The 13933-nt window shown below is 36.7% G+C and overlaps 1 protein-coding gene across 3 annotated transcripts in view; it reads left to right on the plus strand.

The window, feature by feature from the left end:
- LOC121875205 (thyroid receptor-interacting protein 6-like) overlaps positions 1-13826 on the plus strand; it is a 119475-nt gene extending 105649 nt beyond the window's left edge. For all 3 annotated transcript variants that reach the window (XM_042379653.1, XM_042379654.1, XM_042379655.1), the window contains 3 exons: positions 941-1119; positions 7002-7122; positions 12933-13826. In XM_042379653.1, the coding sequence (XP_042235587.1) occupies positions 941-1119; positions 7002-7122; positions 12933-13064 (432 nt within the window). In that variant the 3' untranslated portion in view covers positions 13065-13826. The remainder of the gene's footprint in view (positions 1-940; positions 1120-7001; positions 7123-12932) is intronic.
- Positions 13827-13933: the final 107 nt, after the last annotated feature.

Here is a 13933-nt window from a genome sequence, read left to right on the forward strand (position 1 = left end):
CAATATCTTCCCAGGCAGTAGTACCTCCCTGTTTGGTAGCTGCCTACTACCTACTACAGTAAATAACAATCATCTCAGTGGCAATAGTTGTCGACAACCAGACTTACATGTCTGATTTTCAACCCAGAGAGTTCTGTTTCATAGTTTTTTATTGTTGATGTAATATGTTTTTAATAACCTTGTTATACACTGAAGGACCTGAGTTGTTGAAGTGCAGTAATAACATAACATCAACTGATTTTCTTTAAATAGTTTAGATAAGCAGTGTTATCCCCCCCCCCCTTATATTCACATTTTTGGGACTGGGGTCCCAATTTAATTCCAATTTATCAAGGTTCTATTGTATGTCACAATGCAGAGACACTTGAATAAAAGTTGTTATGCCCTCTAAGCTATACAGTACATGTATGCCATGGCATGTTAGTGTTTCTGTGTCAAGGAGACAGTGAACAAAGGAGGGATAAAGCAGGGAGGCTTGCTCTGTCCTTCACACCCCTTCTCCCCTCAAACTCACACATGTGTCCGGGACAGTTGCCACTAGTCCCATTTATCACTTATTTAGGCTATAGGCTATCACTAGTGAGCACGAGATATTTGTAAATACAGCGATGCTTTTAAGCGGCGGTGACACTTAATTCATTAATATTTATTATAAGTGTATTTATAACAGCTCATGTTAAGCTCAATAAAAAAGTGGGAGAGACAATTGATATATTGATCCCTTCCTGTATGAAATGTGGTGATGGGAACATGTCCCCCTTGTCCCACCCCCAAATGACACCCATTTTTGTTCCTCATACTGTATTATAATAATGTATACCGGTATAGCATTTTTATTTAAGGCAACTTTACTGATGATCTCATTTTCCATTGTCTAATGAGGTGATTCTCTTAATAATTAAAGCTAAGAGCAAATAATTTACATAAAGTGTGTTTGCAGAACACGCTGGAAAAGTGCTGTGTCTGTACCAAGCCCATCCTGGACCGAATTCTACGTGCAACAGGAAAGCCGTATCATCCACAATGCTTCACATGTGTTGTCTGTAACAAGTCTCTTGATGGCATTCCATTCACAGTTGATGCTTCCAACCAGATTCACTGCATAGATGACTTCCATAAGTAAGTACTTCAGTATTTATTTATTTATTATTTATTTATTAATTTATTTATTAATTAATTATGTAACTAATGCCTGTCTGTAGTGACCCATTAATAATTACCAAAGGCTGAGGTCTTAGGAATCCAGGGAAGCCAAAAGCTTTGGGGCCTGGGGCTGATCAAACAACCAGCCACCTCTCCCACACTAACCTTACCCCTTGAGCTGAGGGTATGGAGAAGCCATAGTTGCACAAAGGTTAAGAGCTAGTGGTCGTAGAATAGTGCAGGAAGCAACCCATTCTTCACTAGTTAAGGTTCATTTACATAGTAGGACCCAGTGAGAAAGACATCTACAGTAATATCTCCGTTAGCCGAAATCCCTCAAACCCGGAAATCTCTGATAGTCAGAATTGAAATTTACTCGGAAAATCATTCCCAAAGTCGGAATTTTCCAAAAATTTCTGGCTTTAGGAACAAATTTCCCGAGATTGAAAATAGAGAGAATTTTCTGAAAATGTTTTGAATAAAGATGAAAGTTAAAGTATTTTTGGGGGGGAACCTGACCTGACCTGACTCATTGTCAGGTGAAGGTAGGATGGGGGATTAGAGGTCTCAAATTATTGAACTACAGTGGTCCCTCGGTTAACGAGCGCCTCGGTTAACGAGATTTCGGTTAACGAGTTACCTTCCATAAGATTCTTAACTTCGGTTAACGAGCAATTCCCCGATTAACGAGTTTTTTTAGAGCCGACCAGAATATGTTTTCGCTTGCATTTCGCGGTCCACCAGCTGTAGTATTAGTCCGCCAATACAGTAATCTGTTCTAGGGCTTAAATTCCTTACCATTTTAGTAAATATCAAGAAGTTTATACTATTCAATAATTTTAAAAGTTTAATATTAAATTTTTTAGTCATTTTAACAATTATTGAACATAATTGAAGGTATAATGAAACTAGTTTTATGCGCGCCATCCAGCCTCTCAACACACCATGCAGGCGTCAGTCTTTGTGTCTTTTCAGTGGAGGTAACATCTTGCTTGAGAGACTCTTCAACTTAACGCTTTTTTTCTGTGTTTGCAAGCAAATTATTGGGTGAAATAGCGCCATGGAGTGACTTCTCTTCCACCCCAATGCCTTCTCTTCTCCCTTCTCCTCCACCCCCATTCTAATTCCCATCATCATCATCCAGGAGCCTTCTACATACACACCTCAAAGTAAGTGTACTTTTCTACCTTTTTTGTTGAATTTAGGCAATTTTCAGTGAGCTGGAACCAATTACCCAAAAACTCATTGAAACAATGGTTTCGGTTAACGAGTTTTTCGGTTAACTAGCAACCTTCTAGAACGGATTGTGCTCGTTAACCGAGGGACCAGTGTAATGAGGAAGAGGAAGAAGGGTCAATTGGGGGGTAAAAGTGACTGCGCCACCTCACTGTTTGTCTACTGTACTGACTCATTCATGATACAATATTGTTTAATTGTTTTTCATTAATTAGTAAAGATATGTTACTGTAATAATCTGTGCATATTAATACCTGTACCTTTCATATACAATACAGTACAGTATAGTTCTACAGTGGTCCCTCGGTTAACGAACGGTTCGATTAACAAAATTTTGGTTAACGAATTAGCTCCCATGAGGATTTTCAGTTCGATTAACGAACAAAACTTTGATTAACGAAATCCTTGCGACAAACACGTTTTGTTGTGTGCATCACCTGATCGGCTAGTCCGCCAATACAGTAATTGGTTCTATGTTTCCATTCGTTTCCAGTGAACTAAATATCAAGAAAGTTGGACTCTTGAATATTTCTGCATTTTTTTTATTAAAATTATTGGTCATTCTGAAATTTAGTTATCATATTGAGAATATAGACAGTACAGGGAACCGTTTTTGTGTGCCCATCAGCTGATTGAATCACCCAACAAGGCTTCTCAGTTTGACTTTGTTTACAGTGGAGTGAGCATTGATGTTGTTGGTCTCTTGAATATTTCTGCATTTTGTACATTAAAATTGTTGGTCATTTTGAAATTTAGTAATCATAGTGAGAATATACAATGCAGAAATTATTATGAAACATTAAGAAGGCATTAGAACCAATGCACTCTGTAAAGAATATGGCATGTCATCATCGACTGCCTCGACAATCAGCTGTTTGATATGTAAACAAAGTAAGTTAAAATACAGTATTCTATTGTTTTTTATATATTATTGTACAGTACAGTATACTGTACAGTACAGTACTGTATTTAGTTTATATTTAATGTTTTGTTAATTCTATTACCGGTATACAGTACTTTGTATGTACTTTTTCTGTGAGTTGGAACCAATTACCCAATATCCCATTGAAATAATAGATTTGGTTCACAAAATTTTCGGTTAACGAACAACTCTGCAGAAAGAATTGTGTTCGTTATCCGAGGGACCACTGTATGTATATACTGTACCTCATCGGTAAAAAATTTCATTCAAGACATCTTCAGGTCATAAGACCCACTAATCCCCCACCTAACAATGGGTGACCTGACATTGCATCAGGTCAGGTTAGTAACATGACCCAATAATCTACCACCCAACCTTCATCACAAGTGTTAAGACATGATTAGTTATGTATTACAGTCAATTGAGTGAAGTGTCTGCCTATTCTAGTCTAAAGATGACATATCTGCTGGTGAGTACAATATATACAGTAGTATACATTATTATGTTTACAGTATGAACAATATTGTACAGTGTTGTTTACGTAAATAAATACAACTCCTACAAGTTGTAACACAGCTCTATTCACTCCCGTATCGTATAGAGCTTTTGTTTTTTTAATATATTTATTTAACCAAACTTTTAGATAAAGTATACCGGATTATTTTGATAAAATAGATGTTGTGTAACGAAATTAGAACCGATTTTATTGACTCTGGTATCAACATTTCTTACGTTTATATATATATATATATATATATATATATATATATATATATATATATATATATATATATATATATATATATATATATATATATATATATATATATATATATATATATATATATATATATATATATATATATATATATATATATATATATAAAGGAATGGAATTCCCATCACTGTATCGCAGAAATATTTTGTTTAAGGATATCTTATTGGAAATGTTTTGTAGAGAATTTATTAAGGATCATTATGGTATCAAATTCATCTCCCTATCACAAATCACAATTAGCCACACTTGAGTGAGGAGGGACTGACCATGTGACCCTAACACTAAAAGGTTTGCTTTCGTCAATCTCACGCCAACACCACCCACACATCACACATACATCCTTACATCACACACAAACACACCCTCCAACAACCACGCATAATAATAATGGGAGCCCCTCAAAATCGAGGATGGCTGGCCCAAGGGCCACCTAGGCGTGAATTTGTTTAAGGTGTAGAAAGTGTCGCCAACACTACAACCACACCCTAAGTTAACGAGCTGCATTACCCAGTTTCAAGGAATAGTCTGAGAAGACCGAACAACAACCACACACACCAACACATACACACACACACACACACACATTCCAACACCACTGACACATTCCAATACCACTCACACAGGGAATTAAGACACATCTGTGTGTGTGTGATTGCATGGTAGCAAACGCAGCTGCTCTAGTCACATACACGGTCTGGCGACAGTATGCCCATCAGAGATGTCTCAATATGATGATATCACCTTTGAAGCTCATTACTTATTAAATTAATGACTCTTACTTGATAACTAGGTACGTTGATTATCACTGGTAAGACTTCCAAGCACTTGATGTAAATTATTAGTCAGATTAGTTGGATATTTGCAACGTCAATTAAGGATGATTCACGGCTCTAACGAGATCATTTCCAGACAGCTTTTTCAGTAACCCTGCTGACAGTCATTCAGGTGTTCATGCCAACTCTTCCAACTGGTAGAAGCTTCTAAAAGCTTGGGCCCATGCATCATCCTTTCGTGACTTCATTGTCAGTTAGCCGGGGTAGGTCCGCCCTGGTATAGCTAGGCAGTCTTTAACTGGACACCACACATAACTGATCTACCACTGAGCTGTAGACTGAGAGACCCCTTCAGTCCTAGCAGATCTAAAAAGCATCTCTAACACTCCTGTCAAGCTCACAGTCCTAGATCAAGTGGCCAGCCTCCCTGTAGATACAAGTATAAATATACAACTCCTCCCCAACTTGCGACCTACTCGACTTACGACCACCCGCACTTACGACCTGCCTCAGTCGTACCAAAATTTTGTCAAATTACGTATTTTCGAGTCCTAACGTCAGTACACAGACAAAATTTTCGTTTGTAATTCACTTTAAAATGGCTGGCAAGCTTAAAAGTGGGAGCTTTGTGGTGCTGAGAAGAAAAAGCGACACCCATTTTAGATTTTCTATGTATTATTTAAGCATTTTCGTCTTACGACCATTTCGACTTACAACCTGGATTTGGGTCCCTAACCCCGTTGTAAGTCGGGGAGGAGCTGTATATGTGTACATATAACTGCTTGTATCCGTCCACCCATCTCAGAGAAGTGAACTAAGACAGACGGTTTCTTTGAGCAATATCTGGTACTTCCCTAATTAAATGTGAGTCTTCAGAGGAGGTTACAGTGAAGTTACATGGGAAGTTACACACACACACACACACACACTAGAATTAAGACAACAAGCATCCAGTAAGGGTCTTGTTGTGTTACTGCACGGAGGCTAATTAAAAGATCAGCTGTTGTGGAGCTTATCGCTTGGCAACACTGGTGCATGTTACCACTCTTTTCCACTCCATCTCTCAAATCACTACTGGTACACCTTTCTGCTTTCCCACTCCATATTTTAAAATATTATGCAATGTTGAAGGGATACAACTTTGCTCATTTATACTTATCACAATATCCAGCTATCGGAGATTTTCGGATTTGATGGATTCTGGCTAACGGAGATATAACTGTATATGTGTATAATCCCCTTTTTTATACTGTACTAAGGTAAACGACACGAATTTCATAGTTTGATACACCACTCCTTAATACGTCCAATATCGTAACTTTTTCTTCAAAAGTTCTCACGGTGTGTGTGCTTTCTTTCTTTTTCTCTCTCACCACCATGAGCACTGTCACTAATTTTCCTCTTAGGGGCCATGATTGCAGTAAAATTCACCAGTAAAGAAAAACTTTACCAGCGAGAACGCCTGGGATATGTTCATGGAACCAGTGCGATAGAGAGAGGACGCCACAGTTATGTTTATGGTTGTTTTTTAACCCTTTATTTTAGGTAGATATAGGTTAACATAATTTTTTTTATTTTGTTACATGCAGACACAATCTTCATGTGCCAGAGTTAGCACACACAAGTGGGGAGGGGGATAGGGTAGTGGCATTAGGGATTTCAGCTGCTCACTGTCTTCTGTATCCATTGTGTAGTGAAACATTCGCTAAGTGGCAATGCAGTATCTATTATTTTATTTTATTTATTAGCAGTAATATCTCCATTAGCCAGAACTATCCTATAGCCGGAGTTGAAATATGCTTGGAATTTTTTTGGAAAATGTTCTCAATACTGGGTTTGGGAACGAATTCGAGGTTGAAGAGCGGGGGCATTTTCTGAAATTTACGGAAAAAAAAATCAGCAAAATCTATCAAATTTTTTTTCAGGTCTGCGACCAAATTCTGATTATGAAATAATGCACAAGTACCGGAAAATTCTGTGATACTGGTATCAGTGTCTGTTACTGACAACAATAAAGGACAGGAATACTTTTTTTTTTTTTTTAGGTGAAGCTTGATCATCAATGGTGTTTACCATCAGTGCTATTGATGATTCAAAGCTCCTTGTTTCATTTTTGGAAATTTTACATAGATTTTATCTAAAATTACAGAAAGTTTGCTCCTCGGTGCACTGTGTGTAAAGAACCCATCATGCCTGAACCAGGAAAGGATGAAACTGTCAGAGTTGTGGCCCTGGATCGCTCATTCCATGTCAACTGCTACAAGTGTGAGGTAAGGAAAATTGGTCGTGTGTTTCCATAATGATGTAAGTATTTATTTCTATTTCAATTATGAATTCTAGTGCCAAGAAATTCATTTTATATATATCTTTTTAGACAATAGCATTTAGTACTGCACTTTAATTTATTATTATAGTATGAAAATGAGATAATAACTTTTTGTACTTTGCTATTAAAGTATTTAAATACAGTACTGTACAACCCACCCAATTAGTTACTATTGACCCCACAGAAGGTCAGTTTTGTTTATTGTGATAATGACGTTAAGTTCCCTAGCCCTAAAATGTTATTGTAAAACTCACTTTACACCCAAAAATTATCATTATATACCTTTATATTTCAACTAAATCTTCATAAAAGAAGCTAATGATTAGGAATGCTTGAGACCTAGGAAGTTTTCAGATAAGGTTTTTTTTCCATAATTTGGATCATTTGCCTAAAATGTATGAAACACATGTAAAAATTTGAAATAGAAAAGAAATTGATATTAACTGACCTGTACCATTTCCACTGTTCCATTTCCATAATGAATGTACAGAGTATGCTGGGTTGGTTAACACCTTTAGCTCATGTTTTTTTTTTCCAAGTGTGGTCCAATTTCCTTGCAATTTTTTAAAATTCTGTTATATATTTACATACAGGTAAATTAAACCAAATAGTTTGCAACAAATGTTATTATTTTTTAGAAATAGAGCAGGCCAGAAAAAAACTGTAATAGTAATAATCCTCATATAACTTTCAAATAAAGAAATGCAGTACAATAATGGAAAGAAGTATGAAATACAATTACCATATACCTTAACAATATTGTGGTTGTAAACAAAACACTGACTTTGTGAGTAAAATCTTGCAGTACACGTTTTCTAACCTTTCTGAACCTAACCTTACCTTACCTTACCTAACCTAACCTACCTTACCTAACCTAACCTAACCTAACCTACCTTACCTTACCTTACCTTACCTTACCTTACCTTACCTTACCTTACCTTACCTAACCTTACCTTACCTTACCTTACCTTACCTTACCTTACCTTACCTTACCTAACCTAACCTAACCTACCTTACCTTACCTTACCTAACCTTACCTTACCTTACCTTTTACCTACCTTACCTTACCTTACCTTACCTACCTTACCTTACCTTACCTTACCTTACCTTACCTTACCTTACCTTACCTAACCATTCCTAACCTAACCATACTTTACCCAACCCAACCCTACCCTACTCTACCCTGTTTCGAGACAAAATGGCCCCAATTGAAAACAGCCCAAACCAGAACGGCCCCATTCTAACCAAAACGGCCCCACCCTGTGACCAAAACGGCCTAACTCTAACCTAACCTAACCTAAACTGAGCATGATAGCAGCCATGTTGACAGTCTGAGCTGCTATGATTGACTGACGAACGGAAGCGAGTCAGAGTGAAACGCTGGCTGGGTAACTAACCACAAGTGGCAACTGTTAGATGTAAACATTGGACCAAACAACCAGTTGCCACTTCTGGTTAGTTACCCAGCCAACTCAGACTGTCAGTTTTGGTTAGGTTAGGTTAGAGATAGGCCGTTTTTGTCACAGGGTGGGGCCGTTTTGGTCACACGGTGGGGCTGTTTTTGTCACAGGGTGGGGCCGTTTTGGTCACAGGGTGGGGCCGTTTTGATTAGACTGGGTCCGTTCTGGTTTGGGCCGTTTTTGACTGGGGCCGTTTTCTCCTGCTACCCCTTACCTTACCTAACTTTACCTTACCTAACTTAACCTTTTGTAACCGAACAACTCAGGATAATTATGAAGTTGCACATTAAAGAAAAATGAGAATTCTAGGGATAATAAGTTACGGGGTTAACCTCAATTACAAGACATCATCTGAGGAGACATCAGGATCATCTTGGGAAGAGGAGTTAGCTGTAGAAACACAAGTACTAGAAACTGAAGGCTGAGGCTCAGACTCAGGTTCTGTAAAGGCACTTCGAAATATTTGTTGCTCTGAAATGAAATTCCTCTGTTCTGTGTCACAAATCAATAGCGATTTTGTTTTCTACATTGTCATTCTGTTCATCGTTATCACAATTTTCTTTCATCACCATATCTCACATATGCTGTCATAACTTTGCTGCATCGCTATACCTATAAAACTTTAACAATTTCTCTTTTTTTTTTGTCCTCAAATTATAGATAGTAGATAAACCATCACCATATTTGTCACCCAACGATTTTACCGAGGCACCTTTTTCTAGACAGTGTAGAAACTCTACTTTTTCCTTTATACTAAGTGCCACCCGCTTTTTGGGGGGGGGGGCCACACTTCCCATCCAAGAGTCTTCCTGCAGGCTTTTGTGACATAACATGAGTAGTACAGTGGACCCTTGCCATTCACAGGTTTGCGATTTTGACAATTTGCGGTAAGCAGATGGTGGCTTTGGTGGCTAGCTTGCGAGCCTTTTCCCGTAGCACAATGAGTCACCCCACGCACCTGAAGCTTCTCCTCTCCCTCTGTTCGCACTCAACCATTGCCTGTGACCCAGCATCTCGTGTTTTACTCTCAAAACTTTAGTGTTTCTGTGTGAAATGGCCCCTAAAAGACTGCCTAGTGTCAGTGTTGGTGATGCTAGTGCAGTGAAATGTAAAAGGCAGAATTCAGTGATGACCCTGACTAAGAAAGTTTAATTATTAGACAAGTTAAAAGAGGGGATGAGTGCTGCCATGGCTGGTCGGTTGTTTGGTATAGGTATACAGTACAGTAAAGCCTCAAATAACGATGGTAATGTGTCCTCCAATATTGCATTGTAAGGTGAATCACCGTATCGCGAATCATTAAAATAAAGCAATAATAATGAGATGCGTTCCTAAGTGTGACCTTTTCATATCTTTTGTGTGGCCTTTTACCCTCTTTTCCCCCAAAACAATACAATTAATAAAAATTGCAAACTATATTCTTTAAATAATGTTTCTGAATGCACCTTTGACAATATAAATGTGACAGTATAAATGAATAATAATATGGTCACACAAGAGGTGATGGGACGCCATTGTTTTCGTTTCTGTTTACAGCCGGGAGTCCGGGACGATAGTTATACACAAGAAAATGAAGAAAATATGACCCTGGTTGTAGCTGTTGTAAAATTAATATACTGTACAGGTATATGTTTTAAGTAACGTTATTTAATGTTAATAAATGGAACAATAGAAGTAGCTAACCACTAATGGCAAAGAAGAAAAAAGAGATGGATTGGGAACGCCAACATATATGTGCGCATTTAAGGATACCACGAAATTTATCTTTTTAGTAATATGTACAAAAGATTCATTATTGTTTATTACTGAATATGTATTTGATTGAATTAATCTTTATATATGCGAAATGAACAATACAATTCATTAATAATACGTAGGATATTAAAATACACAAGAGGATAAGAGACAGCATTGTTGTCATTGTTTACACCCATAATGCCAGTTATCCACCTGAAACTGAAGAAAATAAGACCCTGGTTGTTGTTGTAGTAAAATTAATGTAAAAAATATGTATGTTTTAATTAATGTTGTTTAATGTACAGTTGAAGTAACCAATGATATTAAAGAAAAATTGAGACTGATAGTGGAACGCCAATGTATACGTGCACAGTGCACACTGAAGGAAAGTCATTATCTTAAGAATATGTACAAAAGATTCAATATTGTTTATTACTGAATTATTATTATTATTACAGGAGTATTAAATTTTTGCCCCTCAGGCCCCAATGTGGGTCAGTGACCTATGCCCGGGTCGGCTAATTCCCGTAAAAAAAAAAACAACAGCAAAGCCGCGGGAAATTAAGGTTTGTTTACATCCGGCAGTTCGGCTGCGCTCTCTCTCTCTCTCTCTCTCTGCTTGTCTATACAGAGTACAACATTTAACCCTTCAATATATATGAGCAGTAAATAAGTGTTGCTTTCATATTCTTGTGTAGAGTAATGACGATATGTTTTCACATGTGCGCACTTACATACGCGCAGTCTCACTTTTTTTTTTACCATTATTGGTTAGCTACTTATGTTGTTCCATTTATTAACATTAAATAACATTACAGGTACTTCAAACAACCATATTAATTTTTTTACATTAATTTTACTACAGCTACAATCAGGGTCTTATTTTCTTCAGTTTTATATGTAGAACCAATCAGTCACTGGTTTTGTAAGCTTTAACAAAAACAATGCCGGCAGCTGTCTCGTCTCCTCGTATGTTTTAATATTCCACGTATTATTAATAAATTTGTATTGTTAGTTTTGCACACAAACATTAATTCAATAAAAACAAATTCAGAAACATTAATTAAAATATACTGTATATGAACAGTAAATAAGTGTTGCTTTCATATTCTTATGTAAAGTAATGACGATATGTTTTCACGCATGCGCACTTACATACGCGATCTCTCTTTTTTTCTTTACCATTATCGTTAGCTACTTCTATTGTTCCATTTATTAACATTAAATAACATTACTTAAAACAACCATATTAATTTTACTACAGCTACAGCCAGGGTCTTATTTTCTTCAGTTTTATATGTAGAACCAGTCAGTCACTGGTTTTGTAATCAACAAAAACAATGCTGTCTCATTTCCTCGTGTTTTAATATTCTACGTATTATTAATGAATTGTATTGCTTATTTTGCACACACAAACATTAATTCAATCAAAAAGACTTTCAGTAATAAACAATAATGAACCTTTTGTACATAAGTGATATGACGCTGTTTACACGATTGTGCACGTCGTCTGAACATTGGTGGGCCGTTCAAACCCGTCGAAATTCAAGTTTCCGCCGTCAAAATTTTTAAATGTTTTTTTTTTTGTGTGTGTGTGTGTGTGTGTGTTCAAATAGAAAACGTCGAATTAAAAACTCACGAAATTTGAGAAGCTACTGTGCGACATTTAACCCTTCAATGTGTCTTCAAAGAGACCATGAAGCAGAGAAAGTGGTGCTAGTGCTTCCAAGCGTAAGCACAAGTCACTATCTATCCAGGAAAAGGGTGAATTTCCATGGTCCGGAAATTTCCATGGTCCGGCACCGGTCAGGTCCCGAGGTTGCCGGACTAGAGAGGTACAACCTGTATTACATTTTTGCTCCCCAGCCCCTGATGTGAGTCAGTGATCTATTGCCCAACAAAAAAAAAAACTCGGTTTTCAGAGCTTTTCGGTTTTCGGAATTTCGGATAAAGGGTTGTCAACCTGTACTGTACTTCAAGACTTTACTTGAGAAAATGGCATAAAGAAAAGGAGTACAGTCATCAAGAAAAATATGTGTGAAGATGACCATGAAATGTGTACAGAATTTGCCTTCTTTCAGAATTTGGTGAAATTTCTCTAAAGTCCACCTTGTTATAAGAAGGGATCAATATTTGGGCGAGTAGACTGTTCATGAGGACCAGCGCCAGGTGAACCTATGTGTGTATGTAGGGAAAAGGCATTAGTATACAGGTGTGAAGCCACACCAAACCTGATATTACATACAGTCCAGTATTCTAACCCAGACCTTCATGTCACTGGGATAGTATGAATGCCAGGAAATAATACACCCAAATAAAATTTGAGTTGATAGCCTTGGGTTGTAAAATGGTAATGTGAAAGGTAATGAGAAATATACAAGCAATACCTCTTGTAACTAAACTCAGGCCACCTCCACATAAAGAGGCTCTGTTCAGAGTGGTCATTGTTATTACTGATATTTTTGGAAAATGTTAATAAGTTATTGAAATGTATGCTTTGAAATTAATGATAGTTCTTTGTTGCACATTAGTATATCCCTAATTTGTTTATTTCTAGGACTGTGGGTTGGTGTTGTCTTCAGAAGCTGAAGGTCGTGGATGCTACCCTCTAGATGGACATGTACTGTGCAAGAGTTGCAATGCCCGGAGAGTACAGGCCATTACTTCTAAAGTCACCACAGATCTGTAGAAGACATATGTTCTCATTTCCTTCCTTCTATTCTTATGTTAACCATCATTTATTGCAATACTCATTATTCATTTTTTCTTGAATCATAAGTTCACAAAAAACATGCACATGGAATAATACTTGCATTGTACTTACTGCTTACTTTTAAGACATGGAATAACCTACTTATTGTATCACAGAAGCATGAAATTAGTTAAAATAGCATGATTGCCATGCAACACAGTCTAAACTCTTTGGTAGTAAGTTCTTTGTAAGAATATCTTGGTTTCTGAGTATATCCATGATATGACTTATGATTTTTTTAAGACATGATCTAACTTTTATTCTTTATGTGTAATATTACTACTGTAATGTATTATTTAAATAGATTAGTTCAATTTTTGTTATTTATGTTTGTAATTTTTCAAGTATTATTCACAGTTGATTCTATATGGAAAAATAATGTGAAGGTCATTTTGAGTTTTACCATGATCTCCATTCATGGTTTTAAAAGAAGTTTGACGATAAAATGTTTATCAGCACTGCAGTATTTGATGATGAATGCTTATCACTGTCCCACTTTCATTATTATACGTAGTCATGTAATCATATCTGTGTAAGATGTTTTGGTATCTAAATTGTGAATAAATTCCACTTTATTGTACATGTACTGTACAGTCGGCCACAAGAATAAGTATACAATACACCTACTGTTCGTGTTTGAGACAAAATATCTGGTAACACTGTCCTGAACAGAACAAACAAAATTACAAAATGTTTTATTCCTACATATATGTTATAAATACATTTGTTGTGAATGTTTTACTAGTGTCTTGTGTTTATATTACAAGCACTGTAATATATTGTATCCAATGGTAGTAAACTTGTTG

Source organism: Homarus americanus, unplaced genomic scaffold (genome assembly GCF_018991925.1).
Source record: "Homarus americanus isolate GMGI-L3 unplaced genomic scaffold, GMGI_Hamer_2.0 scaffold41592, whole genome shotgun sequence".
NCBI classification, from domain to species: Eukaryota; Metazoa; Arthropoda; class Malacostraca; order Decapoda; family Nephropidae; genus Homarus; species Homarus americanus.